Here is a 12,928-nt window from a genome sequence, read left to right on the forward strand (position 1 = left end):
ACTTCGGTTGTTAGAATCATTTGCTTCTTTAAATTTAGCTTTAAGACTCTTCACCTTCCTTTGACACTGAAGCCACGTTCTTCTGTTGCCCTCGTTCTTCCATTTCGTGTGCTATTTTTTCAAAAATGGAGCGGTTACGGATCCTTCTAGTTTAGCTTGAATTGAAGTATCTCCCCATATACTAATAAGGTCTAACACCTCACTCTCCCTCCATTGACTCGCTCCATCGCTGTTCTCCATATCTAGTCAAGTTTTTAATGTTACTGTCTGTATCTGTTGTGTCTAGGGCTAACTCGCCGGCGCATAATTGACAAATGTCGATATAGATTGACGTAAAAGTCGCATCAAATCCGTCTTGGTTGTTCACACTGCGGCCGCATTGAAAAAAATCAGATCTGGGTCTGATTCAGGACCACATATGTATGTGGTCTAAGTCTAATTTGAAAAAATCAGATCTGGGCAAGATTTGAGTGTTCACATTACCGCTGAAGAAGTCTGACCTGGTCACTTGACCCCAAAAAAAATTTTGGGCCACTTTTGCCTGCAGCGTGAACGGGGCCTTAAACTCACACCTGGCTGCATACACAGAGCATTGGTTTTAAACACTTATCCATCACACACTTCAGTTAACACAGCAGTAGGAGGGACATTTTGAGTCTTCACACATTGCTGCCACACCACAGGATCTTTTAATGAAGTTTCTTTAAGAGAGATGTACTTGTCTTTTCTACTGTTGTCTGTTCCTAGATTAATGGTTTGTGGGTGCACATATGGGAATTTTTTGTGGAAAAACTGCTTCCTACTGTAATCTGTTGAAAGGAATGGAATGCTGAATGAAGAATGCAAATCTGTCAAACCACTTAAAGCTGCTTTTGCATCAGAGTCTGATATGTTTGTAGTTATTTTAAGTATTTCTTTGAATTGTTTTTTGTATGCTGATTGCAATTGTCATGTAAGCCATTTATTTCTTCAACAATCATTTGCATGTAGATGAAGAATAAGGGTGTTTTGCCTGCTGTTTCATGTAAAACATACACATATTTTATTTTGACATGGCTCTCATGTCAGTGTGTCCTGGCATATCTTCAGTTGCCTTTTCACCTGCATCCATTTCGTTTACATTAGAAGCTGGCTCAGTACACACCAACTCTGCAGAACATGTAGTGGATACTTGCCCTGCTATTGCATGTTTATGAGTCCTGGATATATGGGATGTAAATGATGACCGTACCTTAAATGTTTTGCCACAAATTATGATTAATTATTCATATTTCCTTTTTGAGCTACTTTGCTACAAAGATCTGGACATGTCTATATTCTTACACTTTTGTGTCTGATTACTCACTATCAGGATGTGATAACGATGTGCTCATTAAAAGAGAAGACTGTGGTGAAAGCCGTAATAACGCTCTTTTCTACCTTTGGTTTTCCACAGGTGATCTAAACGGATCAGGAAACCAATTTCATGTCACGACTCTTTAAACAGGTACTGTCCCAACTGAAAATTAAGCATGTTACATCTAGTGCTTATCATCCTGAGTCCCAAGGTGCGCTAGAAAGTTATCACCAAACCTTGAAGTCCATGTTAAGTAAATATTGTGCCGAGTCAGGGAAAGACTGGGATGAAGGGTTGCCTTTACTTGTATTTGCTGTCTGTGAGAGTGTTAACTCTCTGAGGTCTGAAAACGCGCCGGCGCGTTTTGCAGGGTTTTTTTCACATTGCAGCAAAACAGACTTAAAATACTGTCATTTTTTGTCATAGAGACATAAGTAATATATCAATTGAAACTATAGAATATCTTCTTTTATTTGTATACACTCAGAATAAAAACAAAATGTTGTGCTTTTTGTAAAATAAAGAAAACTAACATGATGCGTGATTTCTCCTCTCCCTCTGAACGAAGTCCAATCTGATAGTTCAACTTAGTGAATACTAATCACAGAAAAATTACACTTATGTCTAAAAAAACGTTAAGATGTCAGGTTTTAAATCATGTAAGTCAAATCGAAAACAAACCTTCTGTGTTTATGTAATCTGTATGAAAAGAGAGCCATGTCAGAAGTCTGTGATTCAGCTCATTATCCGCTAATGCGGCCACACCCATGGAGGGAGCGCTATTCAGACGCAAATTCAGAGGCAATATATAGCGCTATTCAGACACAAATTCAGTCAATACATGCATTCATCGTCTCAATCGTGTATTTATTATCTTGAAAAGTGTTTATCTGGATGTAAAAGTCATGGTTAGGGAGCTCTAGAAGACATGCAGTTAGTTCCTGTTTTCTTTTCTTCTATAGATGAATTTTAGATGAGTTTTTGTTTCTTTAGCGCCCTCCGGCTGCAGTATGAATGGGAAACTCCATTCATGGAATAGCCTCTTCTTCTTTTAGATGAATTCGTGGACTAAAAATGCACAGAGAGCGCCCTCTGACTTCAAGTATGAATTGAAAACACCAGCGCTCATAGTAATGACAATGAATATTAAATAAATATAACTCCTCTGTATAGAAAATTGACATAAGCATATGAGAATCCAATATTTCTCCAAATGTGCATGCTTTTAAACTAAAAGCCTATATTCAGACTCTTTGCATCACAGAAATACATTATATTTTAAAGTATAACATAAAACCATTACTTTATATTGTAATAATATTTTTCGGTATGTTTCATATATCATGATGAGCTTGAGACATCACAGAAGGTTTTTTTCACAGCCTACCTGACTGAAATGCCTCATTAATATGCAAGTCATTTCAGCTCATTACTATGCAATTATTTTATCTTCTCAGGTGAGAATGGCCCATTATTCAGTGGTGATTCACGCCTCCATGCATACTGTGTTTCTTGGCAAAAAGTGTCTTACAAAAACTAAATCAATATATTGTTTTATATGAAGGAGTAGGCAGCATAATTTTTACATAATTTTGAAGCAAAAACTCTAGTCTACAACCTCCAATACCCTAAAGTATTGTAAACACAGATTTACTATACTTTTTTTGGCCTTATTTCAGTGACTTAAGTTTTTTGTTTTTTCAATAACCACGCATAAATGTTATTCCTTCAAAAACACAAACATGTACATACATGTTCCTCACATATTATTGTAGCCTAGTTTATGCTGAATACAGTGTAATGACACTTTTTCCATTAATATGTTTATGAACAACTGAAAAAAGTACAAATGTCAGGGCATGTCAAAACTTCTCCAGGCCCCAAATCAGCCTCAGACTCCAGAGGGTTAAGGAGTCGCTGGGGTTTAGCCCAGTGCAATTAGTTTTTGTACACAATGAAAGGGGCCCACTCAAAATTTTGAAAGAAGACTGGCTATCTAAACAAAGATCAGAGTGCAATCTGGTGGTTTATGTCAGTTCCTTTCGAGAGCAACTGCATACTCCCTGCATATTAACTTAGATTGCTCTGGAGATTATGCAAGTAAAAAGGAGAAATCTTTTTGACAAGAATGCAGTCTTTCATTTGTTCTCCGAGGGGGGCAAATGAAATTGATTTTACACTCTAAAAGTGTGAGAATTCTGAAAAACTGACATTAGCCAAGAATGATTACACTATATTGATAAATGCTGACCGATATTTAATTGTTACATATTTTCTTACTGAAAATGCTATATTTGAGTGAAATAAGCAAAATGTAATTTAATTGTATTGTCATGATATTTTATGCATGAATAGTAGACAAATGCAGCCAAAGTGAATACATAAATTTTCAGTCAAGAAATGAATACCTGAATTCATGAAAAATTATATTTTACTGACAAGAATATGAACAAAAATGAGTAAAGAAATAAATAAAACTAACCATCACAAATAAATGTCAACAACACATGAAACGAAGCTGTATTCAAATTTATCATTCTAACAAGCCACATGGATTACTTTTACCACCGGTGCACTTTTTTAGCAATTGGGACCCCATTCAATGCCATTATAAAGCTTGGAAGAGCCATGATATTTTTATTATTCTTCACACCTAGAGTGAGAAAAAGGGCTAAGAAAATCAGCCAGGCACAGTAACAGTTTTTTCCCCACATGTTATATTTAGCCTGAACAATAAAAATTGATACTAAAACTAAAAAACTGAACATTTGTAAATTACATAAACTGTACACTTGTAAATCACATATCTGTTAATTCATTAAAACATTTTTTCCTCTATATTTCTACTACTGTATTATATCGCATCATTTAGAAATTTGTTTTCTTATGTTGTTATATTTAATTTGTACTGTGTAATTCCATGTCTGTACTTTCTTCTACACTAGAAGCTCCTGTCACCAAGACAAATTCCTCGTATGTGCAAACATGCTTGGCAATAAAGCTCTTTCTGATTCTAAAGTGTGACAGCAAAAGAAAATTAATTACATTTATAAAATTGCACTTCAAATTAAACTGATTGGTCAGAAAGTTAATGTACAAATGAATTGCTTCTTTTTCTAAACCTCTTCCCACATCGAGGAGCAGTGCACTGTATTTTCAGAATGAGTGTGCAAATGCCGTTTCAGGTCTCTTTGATAAGTGAAACTCTTCTCACACTCGAGACATGTGTAAGGCTTCTCTCCAGTGTGAACTCTTATGTGCGTCTGAAGGTTTCCTTTAAATCTGAAGCTCTTTCCACACTGAGGGCAGGTGAACGGCTTCTCTCCTGTGTGAACTCTCATGTGAACCTCACGGTTTGTTTTGTTTGAGAAAGTCTTCCCACAGTGATGGCACATGCAAGGCTTCTCTCTGGTGTGAATTTTTACATGGTTCTTGAGGTGACTTCTGACTGTGAAACTCATTCCACACTGATGACATATGCAACAGTCCTCACTTGAGTGAGTCCCCATGTGCTTATTAAGGGATATTTTGTGTCTGAAACTCTTTCCACACTGATCACAAGTGAACGGCTTCTCTCCAGTGTGACTATTTATATGATACCTTAGGTTTAGGTCTGTCGTGAAGCTCTTATCACACAGTTGGCAGATGTAAGGCTTCTCTCCAGTGTGAATTCTCAAGTGCCTGTTAAAGCTTCCTTTTTGAGTGAATCTGGTTCCACACAGTTGGCAGGTGTAAGGCTTCTCTCCGGTGTGAACCGCCATGTGGCCTTTAAGGATTCCTTTTGTAGTGAATCTCTTTCCACACTGTTGGCAGGTGAAGGGCTTCTCTCCGGTGTGAATGTTCATGTGGACTTTAAGGTGTCCTTTTTTACTGAAACTTTTTCCACACTGCTGGCAGGTGAAATGACTAATAGTTTCTGTTTGAGCTCTTTTTTGTGAGGAAGATTCTTCAGTCTGTGAGCAAATAAATGTTTTTTCTCCAGTTGTGAAATCATGTTGATCTTTCTCTTCCAGTACTTCACTATCTTCTTTCAGTGGCATCAGGTCTAAGGAGAAGAGAGACATACACAAATTAACAACCACTTTCTTTTTGATAGCTTGATAATTATGTTGGCATTTTTGGACAAGTATTAGCATGGTTTATGTCCTATCTATCCGACCACTACTACTTTCCTTGTGTAAATGCAGAGGCGTCTCAAGCACAAGTACGGTGTGCCACAGGGCTCAGTATTAGGTCCTCTGTTGTTCTCCTTGAACATGCTTCCCCTGGCAGTAGGGCTGCACAATTAAAAAATTAACGTTGAAATTGCGCTTACATAATTTGGCTTAGTGCGATTATGAAATGAAAAAGCTGTGATTATTTTTTATGCACAGCTTGTCAGTGAAGCGCAGCTCTGGACTACAACGACTACAACGCTCACCAGCGCAGTAGTTTTGCAAATACAATACAAGAAATCTCGATGGAGGTGGGTAATTTTCGAAATTGTCTTATAAAGTCATAATATATACATTGTTTTTGAATTACCGTAAAGCATTTTGTCACTCTCGCGTGAACGTGAACATGAGGCGAGATTGTGTCGGGTCAGCGCAGCTCAACTTGCAAGTGCTGTTTTCTGGCGTAGATGCCAGAGGGGGTTAGTGCTCGCCTCAAACACACCACTACAAGTCAATTAACCATCGTAAGGACTTAGAAAACTATTTATGAAGGTAAAAAAGTTACTTAGTTCTGCTTTAATTTCATTAAATAAATGTGAGCGCTGCATGTTTTAAAGCCAACAGATGGCGCTGTTGCACATTCTTCAGAGCAGCTCGCATTCAATGATTAGCGCACATTTGTCAACCGATCACAGTTTCTATTATTTATTTTATATTGTGTTGTAAACGGTTGTAACATCATACTTTTTTATCTTCCTCATCTGAACTTGAATAGGCAGCAATAGTAAAGCATAGACATTTTAAAATAAGAGTCCCGCTGTATATCATGTATATAGTATGTATATCATTCCACCGTTTGTTATTTGGTTACACAAATCAAATTTAATATATAATATTTATATATATATATATATATATATATATATATATATATATATATATATATTTTTTTTTTTTTTTTTTTTTTTATTTATGGTATTTATTTCCATTTTTTTATTTGATTTAAAGTAAACTGTTGTAGCTTCAGGAAGGAAAGACTAAATGGGGCGTTCACACCAGACGTGACTTGCGTGAATAAGTTTGACGCTTGAACATTTTGAGTTTATTCGCTTCATTCGCACATGAAATTCACTTCTCAACAGACGCAAATTCGCGTCATGAGAGGGGCTTCTGCCAGGCGTCTCCAGTCTCATTTCTGCACACTTCCTCTGAATAAACACATCAACTCATCAGCAGGAAAGTAGTTGTAAATATATACGTGTATAGCTCAAATTGAGTAAAGTTTTTACAACTTACCAGATTGTCCAACCTCCTCACTCACTTTCTTCCAAGCAAGATCATTTTTATTCCCGTTTCTATAAAAGTATGAAGATGTATCATACAGTGACAATGATTTTGTCCTCCATTGTTTCGGATTACTGCCTCCATTACCACTAGAGCAAGCTCCTGATTGGTCAACGTTCAGATTTTTCAACTTGCGCAAATCACGTGTTCATTCGCACCGCAGGATGTCTATTCGCATCTTTGCATTGACTTAACATGTAAATCACTCGCGCTTAACGCTTCATTCGCGTCTGGTGTGAACGCACCATTAGAACATTATTTGATACATATTATTCAATATAAAGATTTTACTACCATAAGGGTTATTTTAGTTAAGTAAAACCATAAAAAAAATCTTTTCATTGCTTGAAATAAATGTTAATAGTGAAATAAAAATGTATACAAACTAAAGAGACATGAAAGACATTAAAAATGAAAGCAGAAAATATAAAAATCTATTTGGATTAAAAATATTAGCAAAAAACTGTAATAGTATTAAGTGAAAATAGTTACAATTTTAATTTCCCAGAAAAATCACAAGATGAAAATGCTGAAACTGTAAAAACAACAGAGTAAAAAGAGTGATTTAAAAATATAAGTTCATTGTTGTGTGGCTCTTAAAAAAATTATTTGGTGCATGTTTTTTTCCCCGCTATAGGAGCCAATGGCTCCTTAATTAATTTTTTGTCTGGAGCCCTGTGTAGAGTTGCAGAAACTCTTTAATTTGTTAAAAATGTTAAAAACAGAACAAAAGCAGCCTGTCTAGGGTAAAAGGTCCAGGGCAGACATGACAGGAGCCACATGCTCACATAAACACACAAGACAGAGGAGAACATGACAAACACTTAAAAGCCATGTGCTCCAACAGAAAACAGCACAAGCGTTTCCTTATAGACAACCAATTTAAAATGTATCACTCAGATTTCACATTTTATGCAAAATGAATGTGTTTGTTAGATACGGTTGTGTCATTAAGTGATAGAAATTAAAGGTGTTCATTTTTAATAGATATTGGGTGCAATGTTAATTGTTTTGTTTAGGTTCCTTCTAAATTATTTTTCCTAATTTAATATGTGAAACGTTGTAATGACGAATTTCCAACGTGGAAGTATGATCTTCTCACGTTGAAGCAGCATTAGTATTCGTCTGGTCATGTGATCTCAACACGTCTGTCCACATAAGCGACCCACTCTATGTCAAATAAAAGCACTTTAATTAGGAAACTCTTCAAAAATATCACTCATTTCTGTAGAGCTGGACATGTTAATAAGGATCAAATGACTGAGTTCAGCTTTGAGAATGAAACCAACCTGTTTGTTCCTCAGTTTCTTCATGTTTCACTCTGAATGTTTCTTCAATCTCCACGTCTTCACTCTCCTCTTTAATAAACGCCATCTTTAAGATGAGAATAATTATCCACATCCAAACTTAATCTCTGGGTGCGTCTCAATCAGGTTTAGCTCTAGTAGTCTGTGCAAACACTCAAAACTAGCACAACAAATTAATTAAACAAATGCAATTTATACAAACATTTAGTTCTGATTTATATTCGGTATTTATTTACATTTAATAGATTACACATGTTAGTGTTTACACTGTTTGACCAGCAGGTGTCGTCAGTGTTCAATCACTGAATCATTTTGCAAATCATTTGGTTTCACTGGGTCGGAGAGTTTAAATGTGCGGTTTCTCTCGTCACTACAAATCAGTGACTGAATTCCCGTTTGTAATAAACTGATTCACGATATATGGAGCGAAATAAGACTGTTACTCACGTGTGGACGCGCTTTATCACATGAAATAACGTTCATGTTAATGTTATATAAAGCGTTACGTTGCATTCAGTGGTATATAATTCATTTTACATCGCTTGTAAAAACTATAAAAGTGACTGAACGATTTAAAACCCTTTAAATATTTAAAACAAACCTTTCTTCAGCCGAATCACAACAACGCAGGAGCACGGCGCAGCCTTATGACGTCACATTACCAGAACAAAATAAAAGTCCCGTTCAAACGTTAAAATCATAGAGTGCATAGAAATTCACATGCTAATAATAAAACATATATCATTCAAAGTCGAATTGTGAAATACGTAGTTAAATGTATTCCGCAATGAAAGAGTTTGAACCACAATTAATATGTGAGATTCTGACATTTTTTAAAAAACCTTTTTTAATTTAGCTTATAACTATTATTTTACTACTATACAAAAAAATGCAACACTCAATAGGTAACATTGTGTTATATATATGTAACGTAGTTTAAATAATGTAATGCTGTGTCCAGACAGATGGGAATATGGATTTTTCCTACCTCCTTCTAGGAAACACCACTCAAAGTGAGACATTTCACCTCTGAAGTCGGGGTACATGGATCAACCCCGACCTCAGTGAGACACGTCATTTGACGTCACTTCCAAGATGTCGGCAAGTCCTGTTTCTAATGAAACAAACTTTAACATTAGACATTAAGTTTATCTAATGATACATGCGTATTTGCTTTTCGTCAGCTGTTTTCAATGCGATTATGTTATTTTTATTCTGTTTTTTTTTTTAACTGACACAAAAACGTGATATGCTCACCTTGTGGCGGCATCACATGTTCAACGTGACGTGTGATGACTGGAACGCACTGAGGTCTGTAGTGGGACATTAAAATTGGGATATTCCCACGTCCAACCTCGTCTAAAACGCAGCATTAGTTAAATTCAGCATAAATTGGGAAAACTTGCCATTGGTTGTGCACATGACATTGGGGGGCGGAGCTTTGTCATCGATGCACTGTATGCTAATCAGCCTTTTGGTGCTTTTTTTCCCCCAGGCCCAGTAAAGCAACTTTGTGTGACCATCATATATTGTTGGACACACGCAAAATTCTTTGAATTTGAAGATCAAGGTAAATTGTATTTATTTTGTCTTCCGGGAAACATGAAAGTATCTTCTGTTGGTTCCGAAGGGAAGTACTAAATGAAATAAAATATATTTAAGCGAAATAAGAAAAATTTGGACATCTTCATCCTGTTCAAAAGTTTTCACCCCCGGCTCTTAATGCATCGTGTTTCCTTCTGGAGCATCAGTGAATGTTTGAACCTTTTGTAATAGTTGTGTTTGAGTCCCTCAGTCGTCCTCAGTGTGAAAAGACGAATCTCAAAATCATTCAGGGTGCGTCCAAAATCGCATACTTCCCTACTATATAGTATGCGAAAAACAGTATACGAGGCAAGTAGTATGTCCAAATTCATAGTATTCGAAAAACAGTAGGTGAGAAGTACCCGGATGACCTACTGCTTCCGCCCGAATTCTGTAGTAGGCATTCGATGGACGCTGCGCTATCCCGTGATGCCACAGGAGAGGATTCTTCGTATTCGAAAATGGCGGAAAGCGGCGATATGCAGCTCATTCAAGTCCTTAAGTACCTCAGGGAAAAACGGTGTTTACTGTGGTTAAATTGCACTTGTTTAACATAATGTAAGTAAACGGCTGACTTATTAAAAAGTTTAAACAATGTAAATCGATGAGAAGATTTTGAGAGTCGGCTGTAAAAAGATGTTTAATCATTACTGACAGCACATCAAGCTAACGAACAGATCGAGATAACGTTACATCAGCTGTTTTATTGAATGGAGACATTTGTTGTTAAGCAGTTTAATGAGATTAGAAAACTTAATGGACAGCAACATTCAGGCGGCAGTAGTTTGTAGTGCTCAGTTTGTAAATAGTTTTTTTTTTTTTTTTTAGAATATGTATATACTATTATTATTGTATTTATTTATGTATATATTGTATATAATATTTGGGCTATGTTGTGTATTTCTCTCTCCCTCTCTGTCTATCTCTGTCTGCACATTCTTTATATATATATATATATATATATATATATGTATTCGAGTTTGTTTATTGAGTCATGTCTTTTGTTTCTCTTGTGTATTTTTATATGCATTCATTTATAACAATAAATTACTTAATTTCGTTGCTCCAAATCAGCCTCTGTAATATGATGTTCACAGACATGTCTTTTTATTCTGAGGTAAAATTTGCTAGCTAAATAGGTGATTATACTTTGACAAATATTAACAAGCTGTTGAGGAAAGCGTGATCTACGAGCAGCTGACCGACGCCTCCTTTGAGCTGTTGATTGAATCGACGTTAAAACACAGATGAAAGCATTAAGCATTAATAAAAACATTGCTGATGAAAGCGAAGTAGAGCGGGCCCTTTAAATTTTCGCGCTGTCGATAACGCATGACACGTGACAACATTAACATGGCGAATGTAGTACGTCCGAATTCCATTCATACTACCCATATTCATACTATATAGAACATACTTTTTTAATGGCCGGGAAGTACGTTCAAATTCAAATGTAGTACCTACTCATGTAGTATGCAATTTCGGACGCAGCCTCAGTCACTGCTGGAAAGGGTTCAAATATGCAGAAGATGCTGGAAAACTGATGAATCTGCAGGAGCTGGAGGATTTTTCTGAAGAACAGAGCTCAGTTTAACTGCTCAGGACAAACAAGAGACTCATGAACAACCATCACAAAACATAAAAACAGTCGTGGATCATCAGGTAACCACACACAGTATTGAGAATCAATGCTTCACATACTTATGAATGGGGTTATTTTAATAAATTCAGCTATTGTTTTGTCTTGTGGATTATATGTAAACATCTTTTATGTAAAATATCTTACTCAGGACAGTACTAAATAAAAAATAACATGCATTTTGTATGATCTGTTATTTTGTTAAAATTTTGCACATTTTCACAGATTCTGCAAGTGGTTCACATACTTTTTTCTTGTAACTGTATATACACCGATCAGGCATAACATTATGACTTAATATTGTGCTGGTCCCTCGTTTGCTGCCAAAACAGCCCTGACCCGTCGAGGCATGGACTCCTCTAGACCCCTGAAGGTGTGCTGTGGTATCTGACACCAAGATGTTAGCAGCAGATCCTTTAAGTCCTGTAAGTTGCGAGGTGGATCCTCCATGGATCGGGCTTGTTTGTTCAGCACATCCCACAGATGGTCGATTGGGTCGAGATCTGGGGAATTTGGAGGCCAAGTGAACACCTCAAACTCGTTGTTGTGCTCCTCAAACCATTCCTGAACCATTTCTGCTTCGTGTCAGGAGCATTATCCTGCTGAAAGAGACCACACCCACCAGGGAATACCATATGAAAGGGTGTTCATGGTCTGCAACAATGCTTAGGGAAGTGGTGCGTGTCAAAGTAACATCCACATGGATGGCAGGACCCAAGGTTTCCCAGCAGAACTTTGCCCAAAGCATCACACTGCCTCCGCCGGCTTGCCTTCTTCCCATAGTATTACACATAAACAAACACACACATATACAGTGTGTATATATATATATATATATATATATATATATATATATATATATGAATTCAAATTCACAATTGCTTTATTGGCATGATTGTAAATAATACAATAATGTCTGAACATTTGATAACACAGTGTTTTAACACACACATACTGAGAGTCACAGTGGTGGACAGTAGGGAAACACACTGAGGTCAGACACAATACACACATTCACCTGCTGTCTCCACCTGGTATTAAGATGCGTTTTGGTTGATCGGATCACAAGTGGACGAGGGAGACACATTTCCGTTTCCACCTGGTATTTTAATCCATCTCTTTTGTCCACTTTCAACCACTTCTGTCCTGTTTTCTTCAAGGGGAAGGTCTATGGGTGGGCACATATAAGTTTTTTTTTTTTTTTTTTCGATCTAATTAACAAAATAAGCTTTCGCAATTTACATATGAACGTGTCCGGATATTTGAAAAACATTCGGAGAGCAGCCACTTTCGTTTCTGCCCTGACAGCCGCAAGACCAGCCAAACGCTGTTGAGTACATGTTAGAAATCAGGAATGAAAAATAACATTGTCATTTATTTGTTCTGTTTCAGTCATGCCTTTAAAGTTCTTTATTGAGTTTTTGAATTTGTTTAATTAGAGGTCTCTGATTGATATGTATTTGTGACAGTGAAGGAGGAAGTGCATCTCTGTCTCGATCTCTCCTGTCCTTCAGTGAACACACACCCTTTGCTCTCTGGGTAACCAGCTCTTTCTGTGTCTGCC

The 12,928-nt window shown here is 36.6% G+C and overlaps 1 protein-coding gene across 3 annotated transcripts; it reads right to left on the reverse strand.

Annotated features, from left to right (window-relative positions):
* Positions 1 to 3,749: 3,749 nt before the first annotated feature.
* On the reverse strand, positions 3,750 to 8,814 carry LOC125245851 (gastrula zinc finger protein XlCGF8.2DB-like). Of its 3 annotated transcripts, XM_048156650.1 has the most exons (3): positions 8,124 to 8,811; positions 7,937 to 8,004; positions 3,750 to 5,613 (listed from the first exon to the last, which is right to left on the reverse strand). In XM_048156650.1, exon 3 carries the CDS (start codon positions 5,470 to 5,472, stop codon positions 4,453 to 4,455), a length of 1,020 nt encoding a protein of 339 aa, XP_048012607.1. In that variant the 5' UTR covers positions 5,473 to 5,613; positions 7,937 to 8,004; positions 8,124 to 8,811; the 3' UTR covers positions 3,750 to 4,452. The 3 variants fall into 3 exon arrangements, with proteins under 3 accessions (XP_048012607.1, XP_048012605.1, XP_048012606.1); XM_048156648.1 differs by lacking the exon at positions 7,937 to 8,004 and having other exon boundaries at positions 3,750 to 5,381; positions 8,124 to 8,814; XM_048156649.1 differs by lacking the exon at positions 7,937 to 8,004.
* Positions 8,815 to 12,928: the final 4,114 nt, after the last annotated feature.

Source organism: Megalobrama amblycephala, linkage group LG14 (assembly GCF_018812025.1).
Source record: "Megalobrama amblycephala isolate DHTTF-2021 linkage group LG14, ASM1881202v1, whole genome shotgun sequence".
In the NCBI taxonomy this organism is placed as follows: Eukaryota; Metazoa; Chordata; class Actinopteri; order Cypriniformes; family Xenocyprididae; genus Megalobrama; species Megalobrama amblycephala.